General features: G+C 41.4%; 1 protein-coding gene across 5 annotated transcripts in view; it reads left to right on the forward strand.

The window, feature by feature from the left end:
- The window catches only part of qkia (QKI, KH domain containing, RNA binding a), a 150,155-nt gene that overhangs the window by 115,546 nt on the left and 7,116 nt on the right, over nt 1-27,493 (forward strand). For all 5 annotated transcript variants that reach the window (XR_004557967.1, XR_004557968.1, XM_034160071.1 and 2 more), the window contains exon 5: nt 25,301-25,388. Coding sequence is in view for 3 of the 5 variants with exons in the window: in XM_034160071.1 (XP_034015962.1) it covers nt 25,301-25,388 (88 nt within the window). In the remaining 2 variants the exon portion in view is untranslated. The remainder of the gene's footprint in view (nt 1-25,300; nt 25,389-27,493) is intronic.

Raw genomic sequence — 27,493 nt, forward strand, 5'->3', positions numbered from 1 at the left:
TTAGTAATTGCCATTGCCATCATCTTTTGCCCAGTTAACATTAAACAGTTTCAGCTGACTTGTAGGTAGGTAGCTTTTTATTTGTCTTCATAAATGGACCTGGTTGCATTTCCAGGTCACATTATGCAACACAAGCGAATTCTGAATAATGACACCGTTTTGGAAACAAGAACAATGAAATGCATCTGGTAACTGCGAAGCCCAGATCAAGCTATACACCGACCCCACATGTCCTATGGATGGACCTTCTCCACTCATTTATTCAGATTTTATCTTTGACTTGTCACCAATCTGTGGCTAAAGTAGCCTTTGAGGCCTTGCAAGTGATAGGTACTGTAGACCGGCTCCCTTTTCCCCCGTAGGCTGTTATTACCTTCATCATGCTAATGAAGAAGTTGGATTAGATCATATTAACCTCCTGATCTCCACCTCCCAGGATACCACTGTTAAAACAGCCTGGCCTGCAGTGTGTGATTGAGAGAGAGAGAGTGAGTGAGTGTGTGTTGTAAGTTCCATTCCTCCATGGTGTAGTACTGCCTCTCCCACGTGAATGTTAATCATCTTTTTAATTGGGTTGCTTGACTTGGTGACCTCTGCTTCAGACAGCAAGACTGCAACACTCTGCCTTCAGTTCTGTCAGACTGGTTTTGTTCTTTTCCTCTGTCTGTGTGTGGGTGTGGGGCAGTTAAAATTGAAAAATTGAAGGTGGCCTGAAGGCATTGTGACCTCTGACATTCATACCTCATTTTGTTTTTGACTTTTTATTATTATTCATCCTCTTTACACTCACATATCCAATTGTTTGCTCTTTTTGTTTCCTGTTTTTACATCTGAGATGAGAACTCTGCAGACATGTCGCAGTAGCCATGAGAATAAACCCCCGATCACACAGCACTAACGAAGGGCACAGAAGCCAAAACAAAACAAGAAATCTGGACTTAGTTTGACTTTCGGAGACATCATTTAACCATCATCCAGTTTTGCTCCTGCAGCTGGCGCTTCATCAGAATTTCAAACTGTTGAAAAATTTGAACAAATCCCGACGACAAGCTCAATTCGTCTCTATTCTGTTTTGCTTTGTGTTGACGGTTCCTCATCGTTTGTGTAGTTCCCGTACCATCAGCGTTCAGTTTGTCTGTCATCCAACTTCGTCCAACCTCCCAAGTCCAACGTTCTGTACAAACATTGACAATATCTGATCGGATCAGTAACTAAAGATCAGACGAGCTGAACGTGACTCATCCAACATTGTCATACAGAAACAGTAGCCGCAATAGCGGCGTGCACACATGCATTTTCCAGCCGTCTGAAACGTGCATGTGCGCACACGTTGCTGTAGGGAAGATGAAGCTGTTAAGACAACCAGATCTTGCACCAAGAGGTGCTGTGGAGAGCGCAGGATTGGCTGCAGAAATGATCACAGGCTGGAGCATGGTCTGATTCATGCTGTCAAGTCACATCGTCATGAATGTTTCATTTTGATTTTGTTTAAAGCATCAAGATCGCAACTTGCTTCATTTTTCTTTTGTTAGTTTCGGTTTTGTTTCGTTTTTTTATGCCCTCTGGGCTCACAGGCTTTTCGGTGGTGGGAGAAGTGTAGACTCATTTGTTCACCTTTTCTCAAAGACTTGTGACATTGTGACTTTTTCCTTCGTTTAGCTATCACCATGTGACCGGGCCCTAATGGAGAACAGGCCTCAAGTTAATTATCCGAATGGGATAATTGGGAAATTTTTTTATAATAAACAGTTCAGCACAGGAAGCCCAGAGTTCTTCTGTCACTTGTGCCAATTATGTTATGGGAAGGTTGGGTTGTGGGAATATGTGTATTTGTACTAAACCATCACAGTGTGGACGTTATGGTTCAGTGCAGACAGTCAAATGGAGAATACACAGTATAAAATGTAATGCAAAACCAACTTTCACAGGCACAACTTCTTTCAGGACGTCTGATTTGGTCACACTCACTGACATGCGAGTGGAATCTAACAATCAGCAATAGCTAGAGAGGATCTGCCTGCTTCTTTTAAATCAGCTGTATGAAAAAAACTGTGTTCCCAGTGTGCTATGAGTGGTAGATTGGACAAGGATTGTGTTTTTCGGCACTTATAAGGTGTGTGAATGGTCACTTCGGTAACACTTTACTTGAACGTATCGTCATAATAGTGATATGACACTGTCATAAATGTTACATGACATGGTCATGAAGGTATCATAAACATTATGTCAATGTCAAACATTTATGACTGCTGTCATTAAGTGTCATTCGGTTTTTGTAATGACAAGTTGGCATACAACCGAAGCCCAAAAAGGCCAAAGACAACTTCTGGTCATATCACTTTGATTAAAGTCAAGTTGTTATAATCAAAACAACCCACAACATGTCAACTTGATTTCTTTTCACTCCTCTTCATCCAAAGTTGTTCCAAAAGAAATATTTTGGTTCAGCAGTGGCAGTTTAATCTTGATTTAGCAATTCTGCATCAAAATATTTTAAGCAGAAACACTACTTTCAAGCCAACACAAATTCATCCTTATAGCACAGCTGCTTTTTTTTTGTCCTCGCTTCAGTCTTTTGAATGCTTCAGCTATCTTACCTCCTCCATCCATGGATATTTTGTGGGATTTCTCCTCTTTGCATCATGTGACAGCACATGACAAACTCTCAGAAGAAAACCATGCTGCTAATTCACAAATGATTAGCCAGATTATTTCAGATGAATTGCAGAAATGAATGAATGCGAAATGAATGAACACTGTATGTGTACCTGTTGACACTTGCTTTCTGACCAAAATGCAGGTTACACCACAACTGGAAGCTGAAGTATGGCTGACTGCAAATCTCTACAAAATAAAACAATAATAATACTGCACCCCTACGTTGGTTTGTAGGTAAATATAATATGATATGGGTAATTGTTTGGACTAGTAGATAAATGTAGTAAATATTATAACATTTGTTAATGTTACTTAATTCAAATTGTGTTGCACAGAACACACTTAATGCAGCCTTGTGGTTTCAGTGCTGACAGAGATACTTTGCAGAAACATGTATAAGTATTTATTTATTTGGCTCTTTGTGAAATTGTGACTGCATATCAATTTGATGCATTGTGCCAAACATGCTTCATGTCCAAGCCTGCATTAAGACCAGTGTACCATTCAGTGCTCATCTGCAACAGAGGATTTTCTGGAGAATACCAAACGCCTCATTTGTTGCCATACATCATGCTGGTTGCCTTTGAGATAATTATTGTAGACCAAATCATCACACCAATGGTGTCATGTCTGCGGCTGCACCCAACGGAGTTAAAACACCCCAAAAGGCCATTTTTCTACCTTCAGCATGTGAACCTAGTGTTACTGTGTGAGAGGCGACGTTATTCATTTATGTCTGGTAAAACTATGTTTACATACGTACATAATGGTCAGGTCAGCATACTTCAGGAGACCACAAACTGACATCAGAACAAGACAGATGTCTTTTCCTCATTGTGTTGTTTTTGCTTTTAATGTCAAACACCTGCAGTCATGCTGAGGCCACGCCCTGCCTGGCAACCTGTGTAAAAATACCCACAACAATACATGAGCAGCTATCAGTAAAGTAATCTAGGTGTCAGTTTTACCTGGGTCTGACCTGTATGCTTGAGAGAGATTGTTCTTCTTAACACAGTCACATTAAAAATGGGGGAGATGGAAAACTAGCATGGGGTAAATTAGAGGATAGGGATGAGAACAGAGCATCAACTATACACCAAGACACTGAATAAAGACGCTTCCATAAAATGTTTGAGCGCAGACGATGTGCCACAAAAAACTCAAATTTGAATGTTTACTAATTTTCTTACATAATTTTCTTCTATCCACGTATGGCAAATTTCATGTCATGTTTAAGCCCTGGGAATAACTCTGTGAATTCTCCTCTGCCATCTCTTCCATCCACATCTCCATCTGCTCATCCCTGCTGGTCTTCAGCTCTCCTGCTGACAAACAGCTGTTCCTTACGCTAAAGAAAAACTGCTCCTGTAGGGAACAGGCTGTGTGAGGATTGGCCTCCTTCCCTGGCCTTGCCTTTTTCTTTTTTTTTTTTACATACCACTGAACGGTAGGAAAACGTCTGTCAGATGGACATTTGGTGTGGTACACTTTAATGCTACTGCTAATTGAACGCAGCAACAGTTCACAGCAGAAATAATTAAATAGCTGACTGTACATAAGAGGAGGTGGTCTGAGGGGCTCAGGCAGTTTTATTCTAGCCCAGTCCTCCAGTGGTGTGGAGAGGGACACAAGACAATCTCTGCCTCTCTTTGAAGGTCCCGTTAATCCCCTTATATTGAGACAAGGAGACACAACTGTGCGTGAGTGGGAGTGTGTGTGTACATGCCCCTGAATTGAATGTTGGATGGATTGTGGTTAGAATCCTCCATCTCTAGAGGCCTCATGCTGAACCAGACGTGTGTTCATTGTCTCCCAGCCACTTTGTCTCTTTGTCCCTCTCTTTTTCTCACTCTTTTAAGCACATGCAGTCATGAGCGCTACATTATACAGTGTCCATCCAAAGTAGCTTTGGTACTTCACCAGGGGTCTTACCACAGCCAAGCCTCTACATCTAGGAATCGGGAACAAACGCATGTGCACACTGCTTTCATCTGTCCCTCTCCAGTGACTGTGCACCCCGGGGTTTATGCAGGAAAATAGGATTTTGTAGTGCTCGGAGTTTAGAGAGCCCAAAAGCTGCCCATCAAATTCAACTCTTACACTAGGTGACAGTTGATTTAGCCAGCTCCTCTGAGTTCCATCAGCCAATTCTGGACTGATTGCTTTCTTTGCCTCCTTCAAGTCGAAATACTTCAATTGATGTTGTCAATTGATTTCCTGAAAGCTGCGCTCCTCATGCGGTGTAAATTGACACACAGTGCAAATATAAGGTCTTACCCATTCGTTGTAGTGAAGAAAAGCCCCGCTCTGGCACTTTGCACCCGAGTTGCGCCGTCAGATCAGTTAGCGGAACAGAGCCTTCTCCCCCACCCCCCACCCTTCCCCATCGGGTCTCTGTCTTGGTGCAACAAGTCAAAAAAAGTCAAGCGCCTCATTATGGGCCACACTCCTCCCAGTTTTCAAGAACTCTCTGATCGAGCAACCATTACAGAAGCACAAAACATCTTAATGGATAGCTCACATGTTCTGCATTCAGAGTATATGTTGTTAAACCCGGGGAAGAGATATTGTGATCCTTTGTGCAAATGTAACCGGTACAAATATTCATTTGTTCTGTTGTCCGTTAAGCTTATTAATGAACAAGCTTAAATTGCACTTTCTCATAGGATAAGTCTTGCACATTTTCCAGTGGATTGGCGAGTTGTTAATAGCTGTGTGGTTTTAGTAGTTGATAGTGGGTTGGTTACAGTGATTTTATTTCTTTTTCACTGGTTTTAAGGTTATTTATGGTTATTTATGCTATTTTATTGTTGGTTGTATTTATTCTGTGGGTATCACTGTTGTAATGTTGGTACTGTTTATTGTTTGTGCAGTTGAGCCTCCTCAGCCACCAAGCTAAATTTCTCAGAAAGGAGACGATTAATAAAGAACTTTGGACTTTGAATTAACATCTCATTTACCACAGAGTCCATGTGATCCTGGCTGCACACGATGAAAGTTAGAAAAAGAAAAAGTGTTGGAAGTCTCACAGGACATGTTGTGGCATGCCCAGCTGTTACACAATTTCTCAGATACTCACTCAACTGAAAAGCCACCGAAAGCCATCTGAATCTTCCGAATGGTTTCCAACACGGAGGTGTTTGTTGTGCGCCATGAGCGGCGCCGTCCCGACGCGCGAATTCCTCCACACATCTTTCATTACAAAATATCCTGTAACAATGGAATGTGCCGCAAAAGTGCTGATGTCCACATTTTCTGCGATTTCTCTGGTAGTCACACGACGTGCCGGATCAACACAGCCTTCACTTTGGAAATGATCTGGTCGTTTCAGCCTGTCGATGGCCGCTCGGAGCACGGCGCGCCCTCCGCCGGTGTGGGCCGTCTTTAATCCGGTTGTAATGGTCCTTAATCTGTGTGACGCTGATAGAATCTTCACCGAAAGCCATCTGAATTTTGTGAATGGGTTCCACCTGGCTGTCTCACACAGTTTCTGAAAAAATTTTCATAGAGCAAAGCGGCAGTCGCTCAGCCATTTCCCTGACAATGAAAATCCGACGAGGGGGCTGGACCAGTGCTCACTCAAAGCCTGCCCACAGGCGAATGACGCAACCGACAGGCGTGAAAAATCTCACGCATGCGCACGAAGGTTCAAGCTTGGCTGATGCAAGCGCACATGATTCAAATCCATATAGTTTTTGAAAAAAATAAAGAGGTCCGTTACTTTTTGGACAGACCTCATACATCAGAATCAGAATCGCCTTTGTCATTGTAATTTACATTACAACGAGATTTGAGTGCAACTCCAAAATGGTGCTTTCCGTGATGCGAGCAATTTTTAGCCAAAATAAAAGATAGTAACACCTTTTGTTAAGTTGGCAGCATGGTGGATTAGTGGTTAGCACTGGTGCCTCACAGCAAGAAGGTTGTGGGATCGATTCCCAGCCTTTGTGTGTGGAGTTTGTATGTTCTCCCCGTATCTGCATGGGTTTCCTCCGGGCACTCCCACAATCAAAAACATGCTTATTTAGGGTCTGCTCCTTTCTCTGCCCCTGACCAAGGCAGCGTCTACATTTGGAGTTGGTCCCCGGGTGCCGGACTGTGGCTGCCCACTGCCCCAAATGGTTGGATTGTGTCTAATTGTAATTAGGATGGGTTAAATACAGAGGACAAATTTTGTTATATGAATATCTGTGCAATGACAATAAAGACTCTATTGTATTCTACAAAGGAGGAAAAAGTTGCAAAGTTTGTACAGTCCACAGACCTGTGTGTCACTCGTCTTTCACAATTTTTCATTCAGCCTAACTGTCTTGGTTGTAGTACTAAATGACCAATCTGAACATATTGTCAAGTTGTCCGTCTTGGAAAGTGTTACACTAAAGCAGTCTGCATTGTCCTTGAACAGTAGATTTTTGTTTTGGGTTGAGGTAAATAAATATGAAAAGGATTATTAAGTTTGAAAAGTCATTGAAAATCCTTAATTTGTACCTCAGTTATGTAGTTACATCAAATTAGCAATAAGAGTAGCTGAATGGACTGCAGCCACCTGCAGAACAGGGTTATGTTGCTGCTTCGTGTCAAAGCCACTGAGGAGTGAAGAAACATGTACTGATTGACTTGGCACATGCTATGCAACGCTATTTGTGTAAAATATCTAAATTGGTGTAATTGAATATATAATGTTAATGACCTGATGTGGGAGACAGTAGGGAAAACTGTAAATATACAGATTCATTGGGAAAACAATGAGATTAACAGGCTGTTTTTGTATTTTAAAATCCATTTTGGAATTCACTTTATTCATATAGCACCAGAGCACAACAATGTCGCTTCACATGGTTGAGGAATTTAACTACGTACCCATAATTGACCGTGTGTGTTCAAATTGTTATTGTGAAGTCTCTGTTCATAATTACTATGAAGTGTATTGAAATGCATGCTGACTGAACTGATGTCCTCACTTTTACAAAGATGAGGGATTCTGATTGTGGTAGAAACTTACATCTGATGTGTTTCTGGATTGGAATCCTAGTTTTTGCTGAAACTAAGGCTCACATTAGAATAAAGCTCTGATCAGCAGTGTGTCGAGTTCTCTGACTCTGATGCAAATCCCCTGGCAGTATTTAAAGCTTCCAAATCATCCCAAGCCAAATCCATTCAAGATATGTCCCGCTCGATTGGATGACATTAAAGGATTGCAGCTACAGAACAATACCCTGCCTGGCAATCTGGTGGGATGAAGCATATCAGCAAAGAAGGTAACTGAAAGCGATTGGGTTGAATTCCAATAAAAAAAAAAAAAAAATCATTGTTTGCAGCTGTGGTTAAAGACATTATGAATAAGAATATATATATATATATATATATATAGTTTATCACATTTATACCTGGAAAAAAAATGTACTGACTTTAATATTCCCACTGTTTCCCATGAACCAGTTGCCTGTTTGGACGTTTGCTGTCTAGGACCCAAGGTGTCTCTGTGGTGTCGTGGATGTGGCAAAACACAGCACCAGTGTTCCCAGGCTTGATACTTTTTGACCCCCCGCTGTCTCTTGTCAGCAGCACGTCTTTGTGTGTCTGCTGATATTGATGGAGGATGTCTGCCACCACGCAGGACCAAGGCTGCTCCCTCACCCTTTACTGGCGCACTAAAAGGCTGAAAAAGGCATCATAAGTCCAGCTATTTAGGTGTGACTGAAGTATTCTCTACCCTTGAATTTGTACCGACTGCTGGATGTACGAGGCCCTCTTCACCCTTTGCCAGCACAATAAAAGGCTGAAACAAGCCTAACGCCCTGGTCACACGGCACTAACAAAGGACACCGAAGCCAAAACGAAACAAGATGTCTGGACTTTTGGAGACATCGTTTAACCATTGGACAGCTTTGTTCCTGTAGCTGGTGCATCATCAGAATTTTTAAACTGTTGAAAAATGTGAATGAATCTTGACGACAACTTCTATTCGCCCATGTTCCATTTGGCTTTCTGTGTTGACGGTTCCTCATTGTTTGCATAGTTCCTGTACCATCAGCATTCCGTTTGACTGTCGTCCAACTTCGTCCAACCTCCCAAGTCCGACGTCTTGCACGAACATTGACGATATCTGAACGGATCAATAACTAAATCCGATGAGCTGAACGTGACTCGTCCATGTGTGGGACAAAAAGCAACGTTTTCATACAGAAACAATAGCGGCAAGAATGTTTAATCAACTACTTTAACTATTTATGCATGTTGCAGCCGTCTCTGGCTGCAACTTGCGTGTGTGCACATGTTGTTGTAGTAAAGACAAACCTGTTGTCAAGACAACCACATCTCGCACCTGCAGGTGCCACGGACACCACAGACTGGCTGCAGAAATGATCACAGGCTGGTGCTCGGTCTGATACCCGCTGTCAAGTCACATCATCATGAATGTTTTTCCTTCGTTCAGCTACCGTTGCTAGAGTAGAGAATATCTCAGTCACACCTATATTTATTGCATGTTACAGATTCTCCCTAGAGAAACTGAGAGTAAACAAGACCAATTAAAAGGGTTCGTTCTCTGTAACACCCTGAGAATCCAGCATTACTGTATCTGACAGCAGAGAAGTACCTCTCTTACTCTCAAGTAGTGGCTCTTATAAGCTTTGTTGTGATGCAGAAAGTGAAGTGTTTGACATGAGACTTAGTTCCTGACTTTGTAGTGTACAGCATTTTAACTTTACGTCACTAAGCAGTGTGATTGACAGTAATGGGGTGGAGCAGCCATGATGTGTTTGCAATAATCTGACTGAAGTCAGGTTCACTTCTATGCTAATGAGCTAGCATGTCGGTGGTTTAGCGTGACTAATGTAGCACCTCACTAACGGAGCTGTTTGGGAGTAAGGAAGAGAGCAAAGGAGTAAATGAGGGGGGAAAGGGCTTCACGGTATTGCTGTGAATGTTTAAGACGGGGAAGAATTGCAGAATATTGCATTGTTGGTCTTGGAGGGAAAAGCAAAATATAGTTGAGGCTTGATTCCCCTGGCAGATATGCTCACAACCACTGAATAGCAAGTCAAAAGAAAGAAAATTGCCTTAGAAAGAGCAGCAGTGCATTGCAGAAAGGGTATGCAGCAGTTATTACACCTCTCTTATAAAGGGTGCTTTTCATAAGAGAAAAGTAAAACAGTGTTACTTGGGTGGTTGCAAGTTATACTGTAGCTGTGTATTAAATTGTCATTCTTATAGGTTCGAGCTAAGCAGTATGGCCTACAATTTGTGTCACTATAATTTGTAGTACAGATGGTTTTTGCGTATTAGGGCAGGTGAGGTGTGTGAGCACATACTGGTCCCGCACCTTGCTGCAAAACCAGTTAATCCCTACTCCTCAAAAGTAGTCATCTAGCTGTCACAGCCAGGGGAAAGGTGGGCATTCCCTTGGTTTTTTTTCACATCACCGGATCTTTGACATTAAGGCACTTGCCTGTTTGGTCATGCACAGAGAAACATGCCACATAGCAAGAATGTAATAACTGATATTTCCTCACAGTGCAAATGATAGTCCTCATTTGAGTCTGCCAAACTTTGTTTTACACAGTCATTCCAATGGTACCCAAGGATCCTCCAAACATAACCTAGTACTAAAGACATCTACAACCCCTGGCAAAAATTATGGAATCACCAGCCTCGGAGGATGTTCATTCAGTTGTTTAACTTTGTAGAAAAAAAGCAGATCACAGACATGACACAAAACTAAAGTCATTTCAAATGGCAACTTTCTGGCTTTAAGAAACACTAAGAAATCAGGAAAAAAAAAATTGTGGCAGTCAGTAACTGTTACTTTTTTAGACCAAGCAGAGGGAAAAAAATATCACCCTGTAAATTTTCATCCCCAAAACTAACACCTGCATCAAATCAGATCTGCTCGTTAGTCTGCATCTAAAAAGGAGTGATCACACCTTGGAGAGCTGTTGCACCAAGTGGACTGACATGAATCATGGCTCCAACATGAGAGATGTCAATTGAAACAAAGGAAAGGATTATCAAACTCTTAAGAGGGTAAATCATCACGCAATGTTGCAAAAGATGTTGGATGTTCACAGTCAGCTTTGTCTAAACTCTGGACCAAATACAAACAACATGGGAAGGTTGTTAAAGGCAAACATACTGGTAGACCAAGGAAGACATCAAAGCATCAAGACAGAAAACTTAAAGCAATATGTCTCAAAAATCGAAAATGCACAACAAAACAAATGAACGAATGGGAGGAAACTGGAGTCAACGTCTGTGACCGAACTGTAAGAAACCGCCTAAAGGAAATGGGATTTACATACAGAAAAGCTAAATGAAAGCCATCATTAACACCTAAACAGAAAAAAACAAGGTTACAATGGGCTAAGGAAAAGCAATCATGGACTGTGGATGACTGGATGAAAGTCATATTCAGTGATGAATCTCGAATCTGCATTGGGCAAGGTGATGATGCTGGAACTTTTGTTTGGTGCCGTTCCAATGAGATTTATAAAGATGACTGTCTGAAGAGAACATGTAAATTTCCACAGTCATTGATGATATGGGGCTGCATGTCAGGTAAAGGCAGTGGGGAGATGACTGTCATTACATCATCAATAAATGCACAAGTTTACATTGATATTTTGGACACTTTTCTTATCCCATCAATTGAAAGGATGTTTGGGGATGATGAAATCATTTTTCAAGATGATAATCCATCTTGCCATAGAGCAAAAACTGTGAAAACATTCCTTGCAAAAAGACACATAGGGTCAATGTTATGGCCTGCAAATAGTCCGGATCTTAATCCAATTGAAAATCTTTGGTGGAAGTTGAAGAAAATGGTCCATGACAAGGCTCCAACCTGCAAAGCTGATCTGGCAACAGCAATCAGAGAAAGTTGGAGCCAGATTGATGAAGAGTACAGAGTCACTCATTAAGTCCATGCCTCAGAGACTGCAAGCTGTTATAAAAGCCAGAGGTGGTGCAACAAAATACTAGTGATGTGTTGGAGCGTTCTTTTGTTTTTCATGATTCCATAATTTTTTCCTCAGAATTGAGTGATTCCATATTTTTTTCCCTCTGCTTGGTCTAAAAAAGTAACCATTACTGACTGCCACAATTTTTTTTTCTTGATTTCTTATAGTGTTTCTTAAAGCCAGAAAGTTGCCATTTGAAATGACTTTAGTTTTGTGTCATGTCTGTGATCTGCTTTTTTTCTACAAAATTAAACAACTGAATGAACATCCTCCGAGGCCGGTGATTCCATAATTTTTACCAGGGGTTGTAGTCTAGGGATGGGACCGATCCGATCCTGGATCAGTATCTGGTTCTGATACCAACGTAATTCACGTTTCGGAAAATACCGATCCAACCTGAACATTTTACGTTACTGGAGAAGAGCCACTGTGAATCCTCTCAACTGCTGTTTGCTCTCTGCTTTTTTTCTGCCGAGCAGGAAGAGGAGACGGGGGAGGTTTTCTGAGGCTGGGCTGTTTGAGAGAGCTCTCTTCCACAGTGTAGGTAGTGGCAAATTTCTGCCCGGTTCTCAGGTTCAAATTGTCTGTTTGTCGAGCACGGATTTTCCATAAAATTAACTGAATTGTTACTGAAAATGTATGCTAAAAAGTTAGCCACTTCACTGTCCCGAGACTGTAAAACGCTATAAAATACCAGCTCAGCGTACAGCCGAGGAGGAGAAGCTGAGCAGATATTCTGTCTGTTGAAAGCGACAAAACGTATCCATTAAAATCCTGCGCGTGCGCATCGATGATATTTATTTTACAGTTGAAAGACTGTTTCCCAAAAGTTCAAAGTTTGCGCAGCACGAAAACACAGAGAGAGAGAGAGAGAGACACCTTCTGGCAAATTGTACCTCAACTTTCAGGTCTCCTTTTTAAGAAAATCCTCACATAAAATCAACAATAATGATAATAATATTAAAGCAAACAGAGCTCTGGTATCGGATCAGAAAAGTATCGGTATCTGCAGATATACAAATTCAGGTATCGGGATTGGAAGTAAAAAAATTGTGAATCGGTGCATCCCTAATCAAGTAATCACTTTTAGTTCACTAGTTGGTTCAAGTCTGCAGTACGATGAACCACACTAGGACCCTAAAATCTTAAGCCTTCATTCTCCTACGTCACCAAACACCTCTGTTGAATAACCTCATGATTACATATGCTCTTCCCAGGCATGTCCCAAGCTCAAACATTGAGGACCCAGAGAAATGAATGTCACTCCCTAGATACGTGAATGTCTCAGTAAATTCAACGCCTTCACTGAAGACATCCAGTCATTAATTTAAGGCACGTTAGATGTGTTTGGGTTTGTGATTGTCCTGGACCACTACTCAGATACAGGCTTTCAGTGACTTCTTAGACTCAGCCATCAGAGGTTTCTGATGAAAGTGCTGAAATTGGTTTGACATTTATTATCTCAACAGTGACATGTCTTTTTGTTCTCAACCTTTGAGAGACGTTTGGGAAAACCTTATATAGTCATGAGCACGCCAGACAGAGGTGTTTGATGTTGCTGGATATTGTAGGAGAATGAAGCTGCGACTGGCCACCTCTGATGTATTTATTAGTCTTGCAGTACCCCAGAAGGGCTTCAAAGTTTGTTTCAACTGTGTTGAACTTTCTTGTCGCTTGGTTATTTTAGTGTGGGGATGTTGTGACACTCACTGCAAGTACTCACTCCTTCCTCTTCTCTGCCCCCTCTGCTTTTGGAGTGTGTGGAATAGTTGATAAGTCATCTTTGGCCACGCAGTGAGAGTAATCATTTTCCTCCAGATGTTACAATTTGGGAAGGAACCAAAAAGGGGAAGCAGAAAGGGTGGGGAATGAGAGGAAACCAGCTGCTACCACTTCCACGCTTCAACATGAAGTCATCTACTCCTCCCTCCGTGAGGCTCCTGATAATATGGTGCATCCAGAAAGTATTCACAGTGCTTCACTTCATTCCACAATGACTTTTTTTTTTTTTTTTGTAAATTTATTAAAAATAAAAAACTAAGACATCACATGTAAGTATTCACACCCTTTGCTCAATACTTTGTTGATGCACTTTTGGCAACAATTATAGCCATAAGTCTTCTTGAATATGATGCCTCAGGCTTGGCACACTTATCTTTGGGCAGTTTTGCCCATTCCTCTTTGCGGCACCTCTCAAGCTCCATCAGGTTGGATGGGGAGCATCGGTGCACAGCCATTTTCACATCTCTCAAGAGATATTCAATTGGGTTCAGGTCTGGGCTCTGCCTGGACCACTCATGGACATTCACAGAGTTGTCCTCAAACCACTCCTTTGATATCTTGGCTGTGTGCTTAGGGTCATTGTCCTGCTGAAAGATTAACCATCTAGTCTGAGGTAAAGAGCGCTCTGGAGCAGGTTTTCTTCCAGGATGTCTCTGTACATTGCTGTATTCATCTTTCCCTCATCCTGACTAGTCTCCCAGTTCCTGCTGTGGTAGAACATCCCCACAGCATGATGCTGCCACCACCATTCTTCACTGTAAGGATAGTGCCTAATTTCCTCCAAACATGACTCCTAGCATTCACGCCAAAGAGTTCAATCTTTGTCTTATCAGACAAGATAATTTTATTTTTCCAGGTGGGCTGCCATGTGCCTTTTACTAAGGAGTGGCTTCTGTCTGGCCACTCTACCATACAGGTCTGATTGGTAGATTGCTACAGAGATGGTTGTCCTTCTGGAAGTTTCTCCTCTCTCCACAGAGGAATGCTGGAGCTCTGACAGTGGCCATCGGGTTCTTGGTCACCTCCCTGACTAAGGCCCTTCTCCCCGGTCGCTTAGTTTACATGGGGATCCACCAGGACGCTTACGAAGAGTCCTGGTGGATCCAAACGTCTTCCATTTACAGATGATGGAGACCACTGTGCTCATTGGGACCTTCAAAGCATAAGAAATGTTTCTGTACCCTTCCTCAGATTTGTGTCTTGAGATAATCCTGTCTCAGGGGTCTACAGACAAATTCCTTTGACTTCATGCTTGATTTGTCCTCTGACATGCACAGTCAACTGTGGGACCTTATATGTAGACAGGTGTGTGTCTTTCCAAATCACGTCCAATCAACTGAGTTTACCCTAGGTGGACTCCATTTAAGCCATAGAAAGATCTCAAGGATGATCAGTGGAAACAGGATGCACCTGAGCTCAATTTTGAGCGTCGTGACAAAAGGTGTGAATACTTATGTCTGTGATTTCTTAGTTATTTTATTTTTAATACATTTTCAAAAATCAAAGAAAACTTTTTCTAAACTGTCATTATGGGGTGTTGTATGTAGAATTTTGAGGAAAAAATGAAATTCATCCATTTTGGAATAAGGCTCTAACATAAAATGTGGAAAAAGTGAAGCGCTGTGAATACTTTCCAGATGCACAGTACCTCCTTTGCTCTACTTCACTGATTCCGCCCTCTACCCCTCTTATTCTCAGTGCTACACATTCTGCCTCACTGTATCCCAGGAGGCAGCTGGTGCAGGCTGTGTTTACTGCTGAGGTAATTGGAGTAGTTTGCAGAGAACCTGACCTTGGCCCTGCTCAGGCCTCAGATGTGTGTGTGCGTGCATGTGTGCATACGCCTCTGGTAATGACTGGCAGGGAGGCCAAGAAAGGAAAGCAGGCCTCAGCCAGTGTCAGCCCACGAGGGAGCCTACAAATTGGTTTTCACTACGCTGTCTGTCTTCTCTTGTCTCATATTCTCCAGCTATCTTCTTCCTACATATCTCTGCAATATCTCCACCACCTCAGTCAGTCACACTTTCTCCTGTACCTCCTCTGGAGCACTTTTTCTTCTCCTTTTTTCCCTCCTCTGTCTGTCTTGTTCTGTCTGTCATTTTATTTCTCCAAGCTGTGCTGTTGGACAGCAACTCTGCCAGATATGAAGGGAAAAACTCCCCACGCTTTTGGAATTTGCAAACCTGAGGAAATTCATCCAACATAATCCAGTCGCCTGTTGTTTATCTATGGGTGAGGTGAATAGGAGTGGACTCAGTTTGGGTGTCAGGGGAGGGTGAGGTTCATATAAACACTAACAGAGACTCATCTGTTGCTGATTCTTGGTACACACCCACTCATCCAGCATTCGTCATCAGCTGTGTTGTGTAGTTGAAATGCTCCACATTCTCATGCAATTTATTTTTTTCATTTCCTTCTTCTTCTTTCTATACATGTGGACGAGCTTGAACTGGGTGAGAGAGTGAAATAGTTCACTTGCATAATGCTTTCATTGTAGTATTGTCAGGTAGGCAGTAGGATATGGCTCACCTGCTTTCTCTCTCCGTACTGCTCTTCTCTCTTCTCCCCTCCCTGATACTCTCATCCAAGTGTCTTGCTCCTCCCAGATAGCTGTTACCGCTCTGCTGATTTCATAAATAAGCCTCACTGATTGAATCTGATTCTTTTGGATAGAGCAGCGTCATTGAGTAGCTGTTTCGACGTGCATGGATATATGCGTGTTAAGATGATAAAGGAAAACTTCCATTTGCCATTCCTCACATTCTGTAATCCAGTGGCTATTCTTCCAACTGAGAATTCCAGTAGATCGAACCTTACACACACACACACACACACACACACACACACACACACACACACACACACACACACACAGTCTGTTCTAATAACGGTTGTGTATTATGGATGACTGAGTTCGGTAATTGTGGCAACACCTTCAGCATAAAAACAGTGTTAGCTACTGTCACCGGCACTATTCACTAAACTTTCATTTAAACTGTAGTATTCATTTTGTTGTTTGACCAGATTTAAAATCACATTGACATTTAAAATCTCATTTGCAAGTGCAGTGAGACCTGGCCAAGAGCACAGTACCACAGACACAGCAATGGTTATATAAAACCCAAGAAAGTCCCAATTAACAATGGTAAAACGGGAAAATAAACACCAAAAATACTATTTAAAACATTCATAGAACAAAATTTTGAACTTTGGGATCTCAGAACGCAGAGTTATTTGACTATTTTTGCCATCCTCTTTGACAAACTGAGGACATAAAATAACAAATGTTAAGGTCGAGACAAAAATCTGCCAGTGCATTAACGTGAGCTGTAAAACAAGACAAGCTGTCACAGTGGTGGGTTCTGAATTTACAACCTGTGATGAACCTCAAGACATTTAATGTTCCCACAATTACTCATTGGCAGAAATGTTGCAAAGGCCAATTTCTTCCTTGCTTGTCAATTTTTGTTTCTGTAATAAAAAACCAAGTTTTATCCTTGATTTCTTCAGCAAAATGTCAGTGTGTAGCTTAAAAGAAAGAATTGTCAGTTAAGATGCCAATTTATATAAACTGGGAAGTCCTTTCAACAGGTTCACCCAAAGAAGAAGATATTAGCTGATTGACATCAGGTGGCTTTAAATCTTACTGTGTTGACAGTGAGTTTGAAAGACATGTTCCCCAGAAATCATAAAAAACTTAGATTTAGGCCATTAGTGACCATCTGATGATACACTGGGATTACTTTGTACACTTCCATGACCGGTCTCAAAGCATACGGTATTCACAACAAATGGCTATTGAGACTGCCGAAAGCAGAGTACTCGTGAGTGCTTGTTTTTCTGAGTGTCTCTGACAGCGTTTATGTAGCTTTGAGGAAACTTCCCAGCACATGTTTGAATGGAATGTAGCTGGTAGTGTTAAGAACGGAGCTGTAGGTTAATTATAAAATTTACATAAATGTGATGTGTTAGGACTCACTTTTAAGTGATAACTGTTCATTTTTATGCATTCACAGTAAAAGCAGCAGCCACTTTCCACTGTGAGAAGACTTAGTGCCCATGCACGTCCATTAGTTATGAGCACAGCCTCTTAGAAACGGTCTCTGCTGGAGGCTCAGCTTTGTGCATGCTTATAAGTGTTGTCATCGATGTAAGTGTGAAAAATCTAACAAATACATCTGTGTAATCAGATAGCCTTAAAAACAGTGGTTCTGTGTGCATGTTCACGGTGGGAGCTATAACAGGGTTAAAACAGCGTGCTGGTCTGGTATAGAGAACAGACTCCACGCACATCAAGATCCAAACTCCAGCAGACTCTCTCAAAGTCGAATAAAAATAAAGCCTATGAGCTCCATTGACGAGAACAAAATACAAAAGGAAAAACCTGAACAGGGCACTCACCCATGTGTAGAATGATTTCCAAGATTAATTATGTAACGTCTACACCATCAAAGAAGTCATCACAGATTTCTTTTCAATTTATTTTCATTGAGTTGCCTCAAGGCACTTCACACAAATAAGGTCTAACCTTACTAACCCCCAGAGCAACAGTGGTAAGGAAAAACTCAGAGGAAGAAACCTCAAGTAGACCAGACTCAAAGGGGTAATCCTCTGCTTGGCCCATAAATCAGATCATGCACAATTGCCAGCCGGAGAATATTGTCCAGGTCCGCACCGTCATGCAGGGATGATGCACAATTGCCAGCTGGAGAACCATGTCCAGGTCCACGCCAACCTCCTGTGGACAGATGGCTTCTATGGTTCTGCTGCGCTTGAGCCCACCTCTGTGTGTGGTGGCTGACCATGGCCACTAGCATGAGACACTTTCCCATTGTAATCCTGATTTCGAAGTAGTAAAAGGATAATCCCAGCTGGTGCGAACAAGTGTGTCCAGCCTACTCCCCATGAGCCACAGCTGCTGGACTCTATTTGCCACTTCCAAAAGCGACTTTCTTGCGGATCATCTCTGCTATTTTGGCGTGCTCCCACGGCAGCTGTACCATCAACTCCTCACAAAGTTCTGTCACATTTCGCATGTTACTTACAAAGTCCATTATCTCCTGAAAATAACGTATTCCGACATTTTCAAATGTAACAAATGCATCTGCATGTTCAGGTAGCCCATAACAGAGTCATGGAAACATTCCACGTGTTCTTTCACAGTAGTAGTAAAATGGCATCCTGCGGTACGGACAGTAGAGTCTGCACACGTTAAGACCCAAAATCCGAGGGACTCTCAAAAAATAAGAGTTTTAGGGTGAAGTGTGTCATCTTCTCTCTGTACGTCCTAGGTAAATCCCAGCCATCACTTTTGAATGAAAGCTCAGAAGCTCCATTATCTGACGTTGCAACATTCATTTCACTTTGTCTGTCGGCCATCGGGATGTTTCTGCGTTTGCTAAAATGTACGTCACATGCAGAGAAAGGGTAAATGAAATGTTGAGTAAGATTTTCTCCGAAATGCACCTGCTGCGACCACCGAGAGGGATAACTAGCAATAAAATACATCAGCATCTACTGATTATTACCGCATGTGAGTGGATAGACTTACAGTCATGAACACTGTTGGTCATATCATATCTGGAATGATACTGTGACCTGTGTTAGAGCCAAAGGAATATAGAACTAAATCATCATCATAAAAATGGCAATTTGATAAGCTCTTGCCAAATTCATGTGTATAAATTAGAAACAGAAAGGGCACCACAAACTAACCCTTGTGGGACACTACAGGTCACTTCTGAAGAATCCAGTATAACTCCATAGTACTCTGAGGTACTGAGTTTCATACATACTGTGTAATGTTGTTGCTGTAACTAATTGCTATTCATCTATGGCATTTCCATTTATTAACAAAATGATGAGTACAGCCCCTAACAAGTTTTCTAGGCTCAAACGTTCCACATTGAAATTGCTAGTTTAATTTAACCAGCAGTTCCATGAAACAATATTCATTCATTTTGTAATGACTTGACACAGATTGGTACAAAATGTTTCCATTTGAAAAGAAAAAAACATTGGACCAGAGAATGTATGTCTCCCTCCATACTGTTTGTTAAAGTGCAAAGCTGGATTCTTAAGTCCTAGATTTCAGTTCCTTCGCATGGATTTGATTTAGAAATAGTGTATGTCCACATTCAATGTTAAAAGAAAAAAGTTGCCAGGAGGCCAGAAATAGAGGTTGAAGCCTGTGTTTTTCCATTTCAGTGCTGTCATTTTGTATAATGTGTAGCTAAAAGTCGGACATAAACATTGACAGGCTCGTTTCCCATCCACCTGTACTACTACAGTGAATGAAAACAGAAAAAGTAGTAAACGTGGCAGTAGGGAGTTTGTGTTTTGAAGGGGAAAAAAATAGGCTTGTTTGAGATGTAAAACTGAAATGATCTATTGGGGTTTGGGGGTTTTAGCTAACAGTGTTACTGAGAAGATGGAGCTATATCAGCAGTTCTCCACTGGGGATACACATATTTCTCACACAGCAGCATCTGTGCTTTTCCCCTCTTGCTGCCCTCTATTTTGTGTGCGTCTCTCCTCCTAACAGGCAGTGTGCCACCTATGCAGAGTGGGATGGATGGCAGCGCCCTCTTCCCCTGTGCCCATTTAACCCCTGTAACCCTGCACATCCATCATCATATAAATAACAAATACACACTGCCATCATACGTCTCCAGCATTTATTTCCCAGTTGCTTTCCTTCTGACTGCGAATGAGATTCCCCCTTATATGAACTCTCATATGCACGTTGTCATCCTGTTAATCACAATCCACTGACCCAGTAACCCAAATGTTGTACTTATTAGTTATGGAGAATTTGAAAAGATTGGCATCACAAAATGCAGTTCTGTGAAAATGTGCCCACTCACTTTATTCTTTGTGTGTGTGTGCGTGCATGTGTTAGTAGTTGCACAGATTTGTCAATAAGGCTACCATACTACTGTGCAATTACACTTTAAGCTTGATGTCGAATACTTACCTGATCAGGTGATGACAACACTCATCTCTGTCGCACTGAGACTCTCTCCCAGGCTGCCGTCAGGCAGATAGAACGTTAGCAAAATCTGGTGCTGTGATTGGTCAGAATCACAAATGCTTGTTAATATTCTGCATGCCTGAACGCAACACTAGTCAGTTAGATCTCCTCCAACACCGTGGGTCAACACTCTCCACTTCCTGTTACCACTGTTGGAGTCAAGACCAACTAAACCCAGACCACGTCATGAATAATAAATTTTGAAACATGCAAATATCCTGGGACACACACACACACTCATCTTCAACCGCTTAGTCCAATCAAGGGGGTCTGGAGCCTATCTCAGCAGTCATAGAGCGCGAGGCGGGATACACCCAGGACAGGACGCCAGTCTGTCGCAGGGCCACAAACAGACAAACAAATACAGACACACCCACTCGCACACCTACGGACAATTTAAAGATTCCAATCCACCTAACCCGCATGTTTTTGGATGTGGGAGGAAACCAGAGCACCTGGAGGAAACCCACGCAAACATGGGGAGAACATGCAAACTCCACACAGAAAGGCCACAGGCGGGAATTGAACCCATGACCTTCTCGCTGTGAGGCAACAGTGCTAACCACTAATCCACCGTGCTGCCCACATCCTGAAACAGGCACATATAATTAAAAACAAAACAAAAACAAATCTATATGCCACAAAAAACACCTATACAAGCAAACACTAAGATCACAAATCAACTAAACCATCTTTATTCAGCACCCATTATTCATGGTTTATCATCCACCACACAGTATACGTTTCTGTGCAAGCATTAGCTTTTGTGGGTGACTGACAGACTTTGTCATCACTGCATGCATTGAAAAATACTTATTTACATTGGCCTAGTTCCTATTAGATAACATTTTTGTGTCTGTAAATACAACCCCTGGCAAAAATTATGGAATCACCGGCCTCGGAGGATGTTCATTCTGTTGTTTACAGGGTGAATTTACAGGGTGATTCCATAATTTATTCCTCAGAATTGAGTGAGTCCATATGTTTTTCCTCTGCTTGGTCTAAAAAAGTAACCGTTACTGACTGCCACAATCTTTTTTTCTTGATTTCTTAGTGTTTCTTAAAGCCAGAAAGTTGCCATTTGAAATGACTAGTTTTGTGTCATGTCTGATCTGCTTTTTTTCTACAAAATTAAACAACTGAATGAACATCCTCCGAGGCCGGTGATTCCATAATTATTGCCAGGGGTTGTAGATTTACTGTATTTCATGTTTACTCGTGTTACCATTGATTTATCTTAAAATCTGACTATTTGAAACAGTAAACATAGAAGAAACCTGGAGACGTGAAACTACATTTTCACAGCACTGTACTGGGCACTTTAATATCTGTTTCAACAGGAAAACCAAACACAGTCTTCCTGTTGCTCTATTACCAAAAGCATGTGACCACTGTGACATTAGAAGGAAATGTCATTTTTTTTCTGAAAACTGAAGGTAAAAATGGAAAGTTTGATTTAATGCATCTATAATAAATGTTAACTGCTAAAAGCTTGACTTATTCAAGCTCCTATGTGATGCAATCTGTTCTTATTTTTCTACCTTAAAAAAACCCCTCTCAATATTGTCAAACAAGTATTGTCAGACACAGCTCACTGTCAAACAACCACTGACACAGGTTTTGGGGAGACACTTGTATACACTCAAAAGAATGATAAAACAGCTATTTTAATTTGCAATTGCCATTAGCAGAATGTGCCAGACTTTGTATTTTGTTATTGTACAAGGTTTTAGTAGTCAAGATCTGAATTAAAATGAGATAAAACTTAGTAAAGAGCCATACAGAGCATTTGAACAGATACCCGGGAGAAGTATTATTTAGTAGTTGTGGTGTGAAGGCCAGCTGTTTAAAAGGTTTTGAGCCTATCTACACCAAATTTGGTGTGCTGTTCACCAAAGAGAAACTGTGCTTTGGGGTTCCTCGTAGGTATATTCAAAATGTTTTATTGCACATTTAACAAAATATTCTCTATGGGCAGCCATGCTGTGCCCATCCTGATGCAGCTCCACATAACATACATGGAGAATGGGCAGAGGTAGTCTTGAAGTGGGAACCTTCTACTCTGGAAACAGTCACATTATCCACGTGGGCACTACCTTGCACCATAAACACTACAAATGAAAAGGCTTATTTATTCCTTACCCAGGCAAAGCCGTGTGTGTACACATACACACACATATATATATACACACACACACACATATACACATACATATATATGTGTATGTATGTGTGTGTGTTATAATAGCCAAGTGGCCTCTGTGTGCTTGCATGTATGTTTATGGCTTCGATCATGCAGAAACTGGGGAGAGCTGACATTTGCCATTTGGTAAGCTTATGTATTTTGAGTCAAGGATGAACACTGCAAAAATGGAAAGTTGATAGGACAAATATTTTTGGAGAAATTAGCAATTTTATCTAACCAGTAAACAATGGACATTGTGCTGCAGTGCATCATGGGAGTTTGGAGTTTTAAATGTTATTGTGGTTCATGTTAGTTAAACAGTGTTATTGATTTATTGTGTTTTTGTAGTTCTGTTGGTTTAGTTAGTTTAGTTTTGCTGCTGATACCATAAGTGAGAAGTGTATGGCGTTTGATGTCTTCTACTACCGTCTCTGTTTGTACCTAAAATGAAAAGCACCTGCTTGCAGCAGAATGCAGAAAAGACAAAAATCTCCACCTGCGTGCGTGTGTGTGTGTGTGTGTGTATAACTGATCACTGAGAAACAGCTGACATTTGCCGTTTAGTATGCTTAAGTATTTTGGGTCAAGGATGAACTCCGCCAAGAAGGAACATTGATAGGACAAATATTTTTGGAGGAGCTATGGATATTAGCTAACATTGCTCACTAAATCCTGGGCTCACATGCCATTCCAGCAGGGGGCGGTAAATCATCTTTATATTAAAAGTGTGAGTGAGTGTTCAGGGATCTCCTCTTAAAAAAAATTAAGGTTTTCTGTCTATAGATAGCTTTCGGTGCCTTTTTAGAAAATCTTTAGTGGTCGTTCATGGAGATGAGAGCAGTGTTGATTACCTTCTGTGCACTTATAGCGATGCCATGTTGTGGGTTGGGTTCACTTTTCCGTCATGTTGAAATAAAGCATTCGGTGAGTTTGGGTCACTTGTGAATGGACCCACACATCACTAGCTCTTATACAACATTGCATTTTGTAAAGTAGCTTGATATTGGCGACTGTTGATGGTATCTGTTGAAACCTTTGTATTTACTGTATAAGCTCCATATTTGAGGAGCAGTTATTTTCTCTTGCTGAATGACTTGAATTGACTTCAGTTGATGATCAGAATATTTGGCAACTAATTTTTTTAACGAGGAGCGTAGATGAACTCAAACCAAGGACCATGTAGTTGGGAGTCAACCGTGCTAACTGCTTAGTCTGTCATCAGAGTGTGTTATTACAAAAATTATCACCAGTGATATTGACATGCAGTACATTATGTCAGCATCTGTATTTCTGACTTTTACTGCTCCAAAAAAGTTGCAACATTAACACGTTTTGTGTCATGCGGTTTATGTGCTCTGCCAAGGACTGACCTGAGTCAAAAGAGTGGAGAGGTATGAAAAGGGAACAGTAGCGCAGAGACTTCTTACTTTGTTAATTGGCAGCTCTGTGGTACACTAAACATGGTGTGTGCCGACACACAGCGAACCACTGCCTTATATTTAGTCAGGGGAGACCAGTCTGTCACTTTTTCTCTTCCTCTTTCTGTGGCAGTGCTGAAGACGAGTCTCAAGGGAGAACTTAACTCTGAGCCCTCTTTCTTTATTCCTTTCTTTCCCCTCTCTCTTTTCACGTCTTTCTTTCTTATCGTCCCCTGAATAGAGCAGCAGACTGTTGTTGAACTCCGAATTAGTCCTGCAGACAGACACAGTGTGGAGATAGAATACAGAGACTGAGGAGGTTCAGCATCTGCCTTCTTCCTTTTAGGACTTCCACCTCTAACAAATTGACCTCCTTTATTCAATATGCATTATGTGTACTGAGTGTTTTGAGTGTGTACTCTGTTTTCGACCTGACCTGGTGAGTGAGAAGGCTGTCACAATCTTAACCATTTAGCAGCAAAAGCCAAGACATCAGTGGTTCAAATATGCAAGATAGATCTTCAGCCAGTAAGGCTTTCCTAGCCTGTCTTTGCACCCTTCACTTTGTAGCCTAATTCACATAAGGTCACCCTTAAATTATGATGTACAACTTGGGAAATCACAAGGGCTTTTGTGTTGTCATTGTTATTGAGTGTTCGGTACCTTCAGGGGAAGTGGAGGTGGAGAGGGGGTGGAGAGAGAGAGAGAGAGAGAGAGAGAGAGGAAAGAAGGAGGAATGGAAGGGTGTAAGTGGGAGGAGGGGGTGCTATCTTAATTGCTTTCCGTGAATAATTTCAGTACTAATTTGGCAATAATGACAGTGGCTGCTGCTTTTGTATTTATTTATCCAAACATTAATTGACAGGACTGACATTAGCCTGGGCGGTTATTGCGTATTTGATTGCGCACAAGGGAGCAAAGAAAATTACAGTAATTATCATTCTGATATGGATTGTGAATATGCATTCCCACACTTAATGTCTCTGTCAGCATTTTAGTAACAAGGCACTCTGCCATGACAACAGCACTTTAGCTTATCTCCATCTCTGTTTCCCTAAACCGAATCCAACTGGTGCTTGTGGAGAACAGATGACATGTCATGTCCAAATGATTTAGCTACCCCCACTGTAGCTTTTAACGACACCGGGCCATGTAGTTACGTGAAATGGTCTATCTGTATTGTATCATTTGATCTGTAGACTGCTCTGAGTCTGTGTGCTGCTTGGTGTGTGGTTTTGAATGGATATTAAAATTTCTGTTTTTGCAGGCGGAGGGAGAAGACAATTTGAAGAAGATGCAGCTGATGGAGTTGGCGATTCTCAATGGGACATACAGAGACAACAATATCAAAACGCGTAAGCACTCTGCTGTGAACATACTCACAAAACTAATAATGTAGCTACATAGCCAACCATTTAAAACAACAAGGATCTCTGGTTCTGTGTTACTCTTTAAATTAGGGGTGGACGGTACACCACTGTCATAGTCCTAACTGATTACACAATGCCGCCAACACTGAGAAATCCACTTTTCCCGTATAATAGTACAGAGCCCCTGCTTGGCCAGAAATAGTTTTAATGACTTCAAAGGACAATAATAATACAATAACATGCTTTTGGAGGGTGGTATGCATTTTCAGAGGCCTGACAACCATGCCCAGTCACCCAAAATGACTGTAATTCGCCCCAGTTAGGCGAGGGTAAATATCTGTCATATTGTGACCAACACACACTTCTCGCCTTTTCATTTTATCGTCTGTGGACAGTTCTTGGGTTGCGCATGCTATGACAGTAGTGGGCGGGTATTGGGATACCCGTCCACTACTGCGGGCAGGTATAGACAGGTAGCGTAAATGTAAATCTATGCTGCCGGCCCAGCAACGCCTCAGTAATTGATAATAATGCCAAATATTCATTAATTTGGAAAACAATATCTTCATCACAGCTGTCATCAGTACAGCTGGAGGTGGAGGTGGTCTGTGTAACATTAATCGTTTGTTTTTCTGGGTTCTGCTGTGCACCGCGTGAATCAAAACACCTTACATGCATATAGAGCTAACTGGCTATAAAGTCATGGTCACAAGAATACATAACGGTCATGGAAATGGTTAAAGTGTGATTCTGTTGTGTGAAGCAGAGTACTTTTACACTGTGTGCAGGCTCGTTTAAGCTTTAATTGTCATTAATAAAATGCAGTCACGGATTAAGGTGCCTTGACACTTGCACACATTTTGGCTCCGCATTCTCACGCACTGTGTTCCCAGCTGGATGCTGTGCTTTGTTTGCTGGACGCTGCATATATAACAAAATTATTTTGTAGTGGATTAATCATTTTCTCTGAGTTTGGCTGTTAAAAACACCTCTAATCGCGTCCGGAATTACAGAGGACCATTCCAGCTGCAGCCCCCCCTCTCTCTCATGCGCTTCATGAGGTGGAGAACACATTTGGAACACTCTATAAGGTAATTATTTGTAATGTTCATTCCTTCTTATGAGTAGCTGTAAAATTATGTTTATGATAGCTTTAATATAAGATAAAACTTTATTGATCTCACAGAGGAGAAATTCACGTTACGTCAGCTCTTAAAAAAACACACAAGATGGGTGCAAGTAGAAGAAAATGTTCCTCAAACAGTGTTTGCAAGGATAAGCAATAATACTTGTAACAGTACAATAAAATAAGAAAATGATACACATTTAACATCTTGTTATAATTGATCAGATGAGCTGTGCTGTGATGCGTTGTGCTGAAGCAATCACTCGCACTCACACGCAGTGTTTTTAATTGTTTGTGCAATGTTCACATGCAGTTCATGTAATTAATGCGTGACAGACATTTTGAACATTTAAACATTTTCTTCACGCACTTGCACAAAGCACCACACAGTTTACAAGGGTTTGCGACGAGTTTACTTTTCTGCACGGCAGTGTGTGTGCGCAAGTGCGCAGATCAAAGTCGTGCAAGTGTCAAGGCGCCTTTATTTGTGACGTTTTACATCCAGGTTTCAACTTTGAAGGAGCAGATGTGAAAATGAACATCTTCCAGGTTAAACTCTTGCTCAAATAAGATTATTAATGTACCCCATCACACTTAGTTAGAATTAAGCAGAATCAGTCAGAACGAAGAAAAGATCAAAATTCATGCCAGATTCTGGAGGGACTTTCAAACAGAAAAGAATTCTTCGAATACTTACACTGTGCTTCAAATCCACCTCGAATGATGCTTGCACATTCTGTGTGTATTGTTTTTTGAATGCAGTTCAAATGTAGTTGGAACACAGTAGGAATACCTAGAATGATGTAAGAATGCGGTAAGAATAATAAGAATGTACATTGAATGGCGTACGATTGCAACCCGCAGTCTAGTTGGAAGGCAATCAAGGTGCAACTCGAGGTGCATCCTGGTTCATCCAAGACATATTTGGAACATTCTGGCAGGTTCAGAAGTGGCTGACCATTTT

This window comes from Thalassophryne amazonica, chromosome 19, assembly GCF_902500255.1.
Source record: "Thalassophryne amazonica chromosome 19, fThaAma1.1, whole genome shotgun sequence".
NCBI lineage: Eukaryota > Metazoa > Chordata > Actinopteri > Batrachoidiformes > Batrachoididae > Thalassophryne > Thalassophryne amazonica.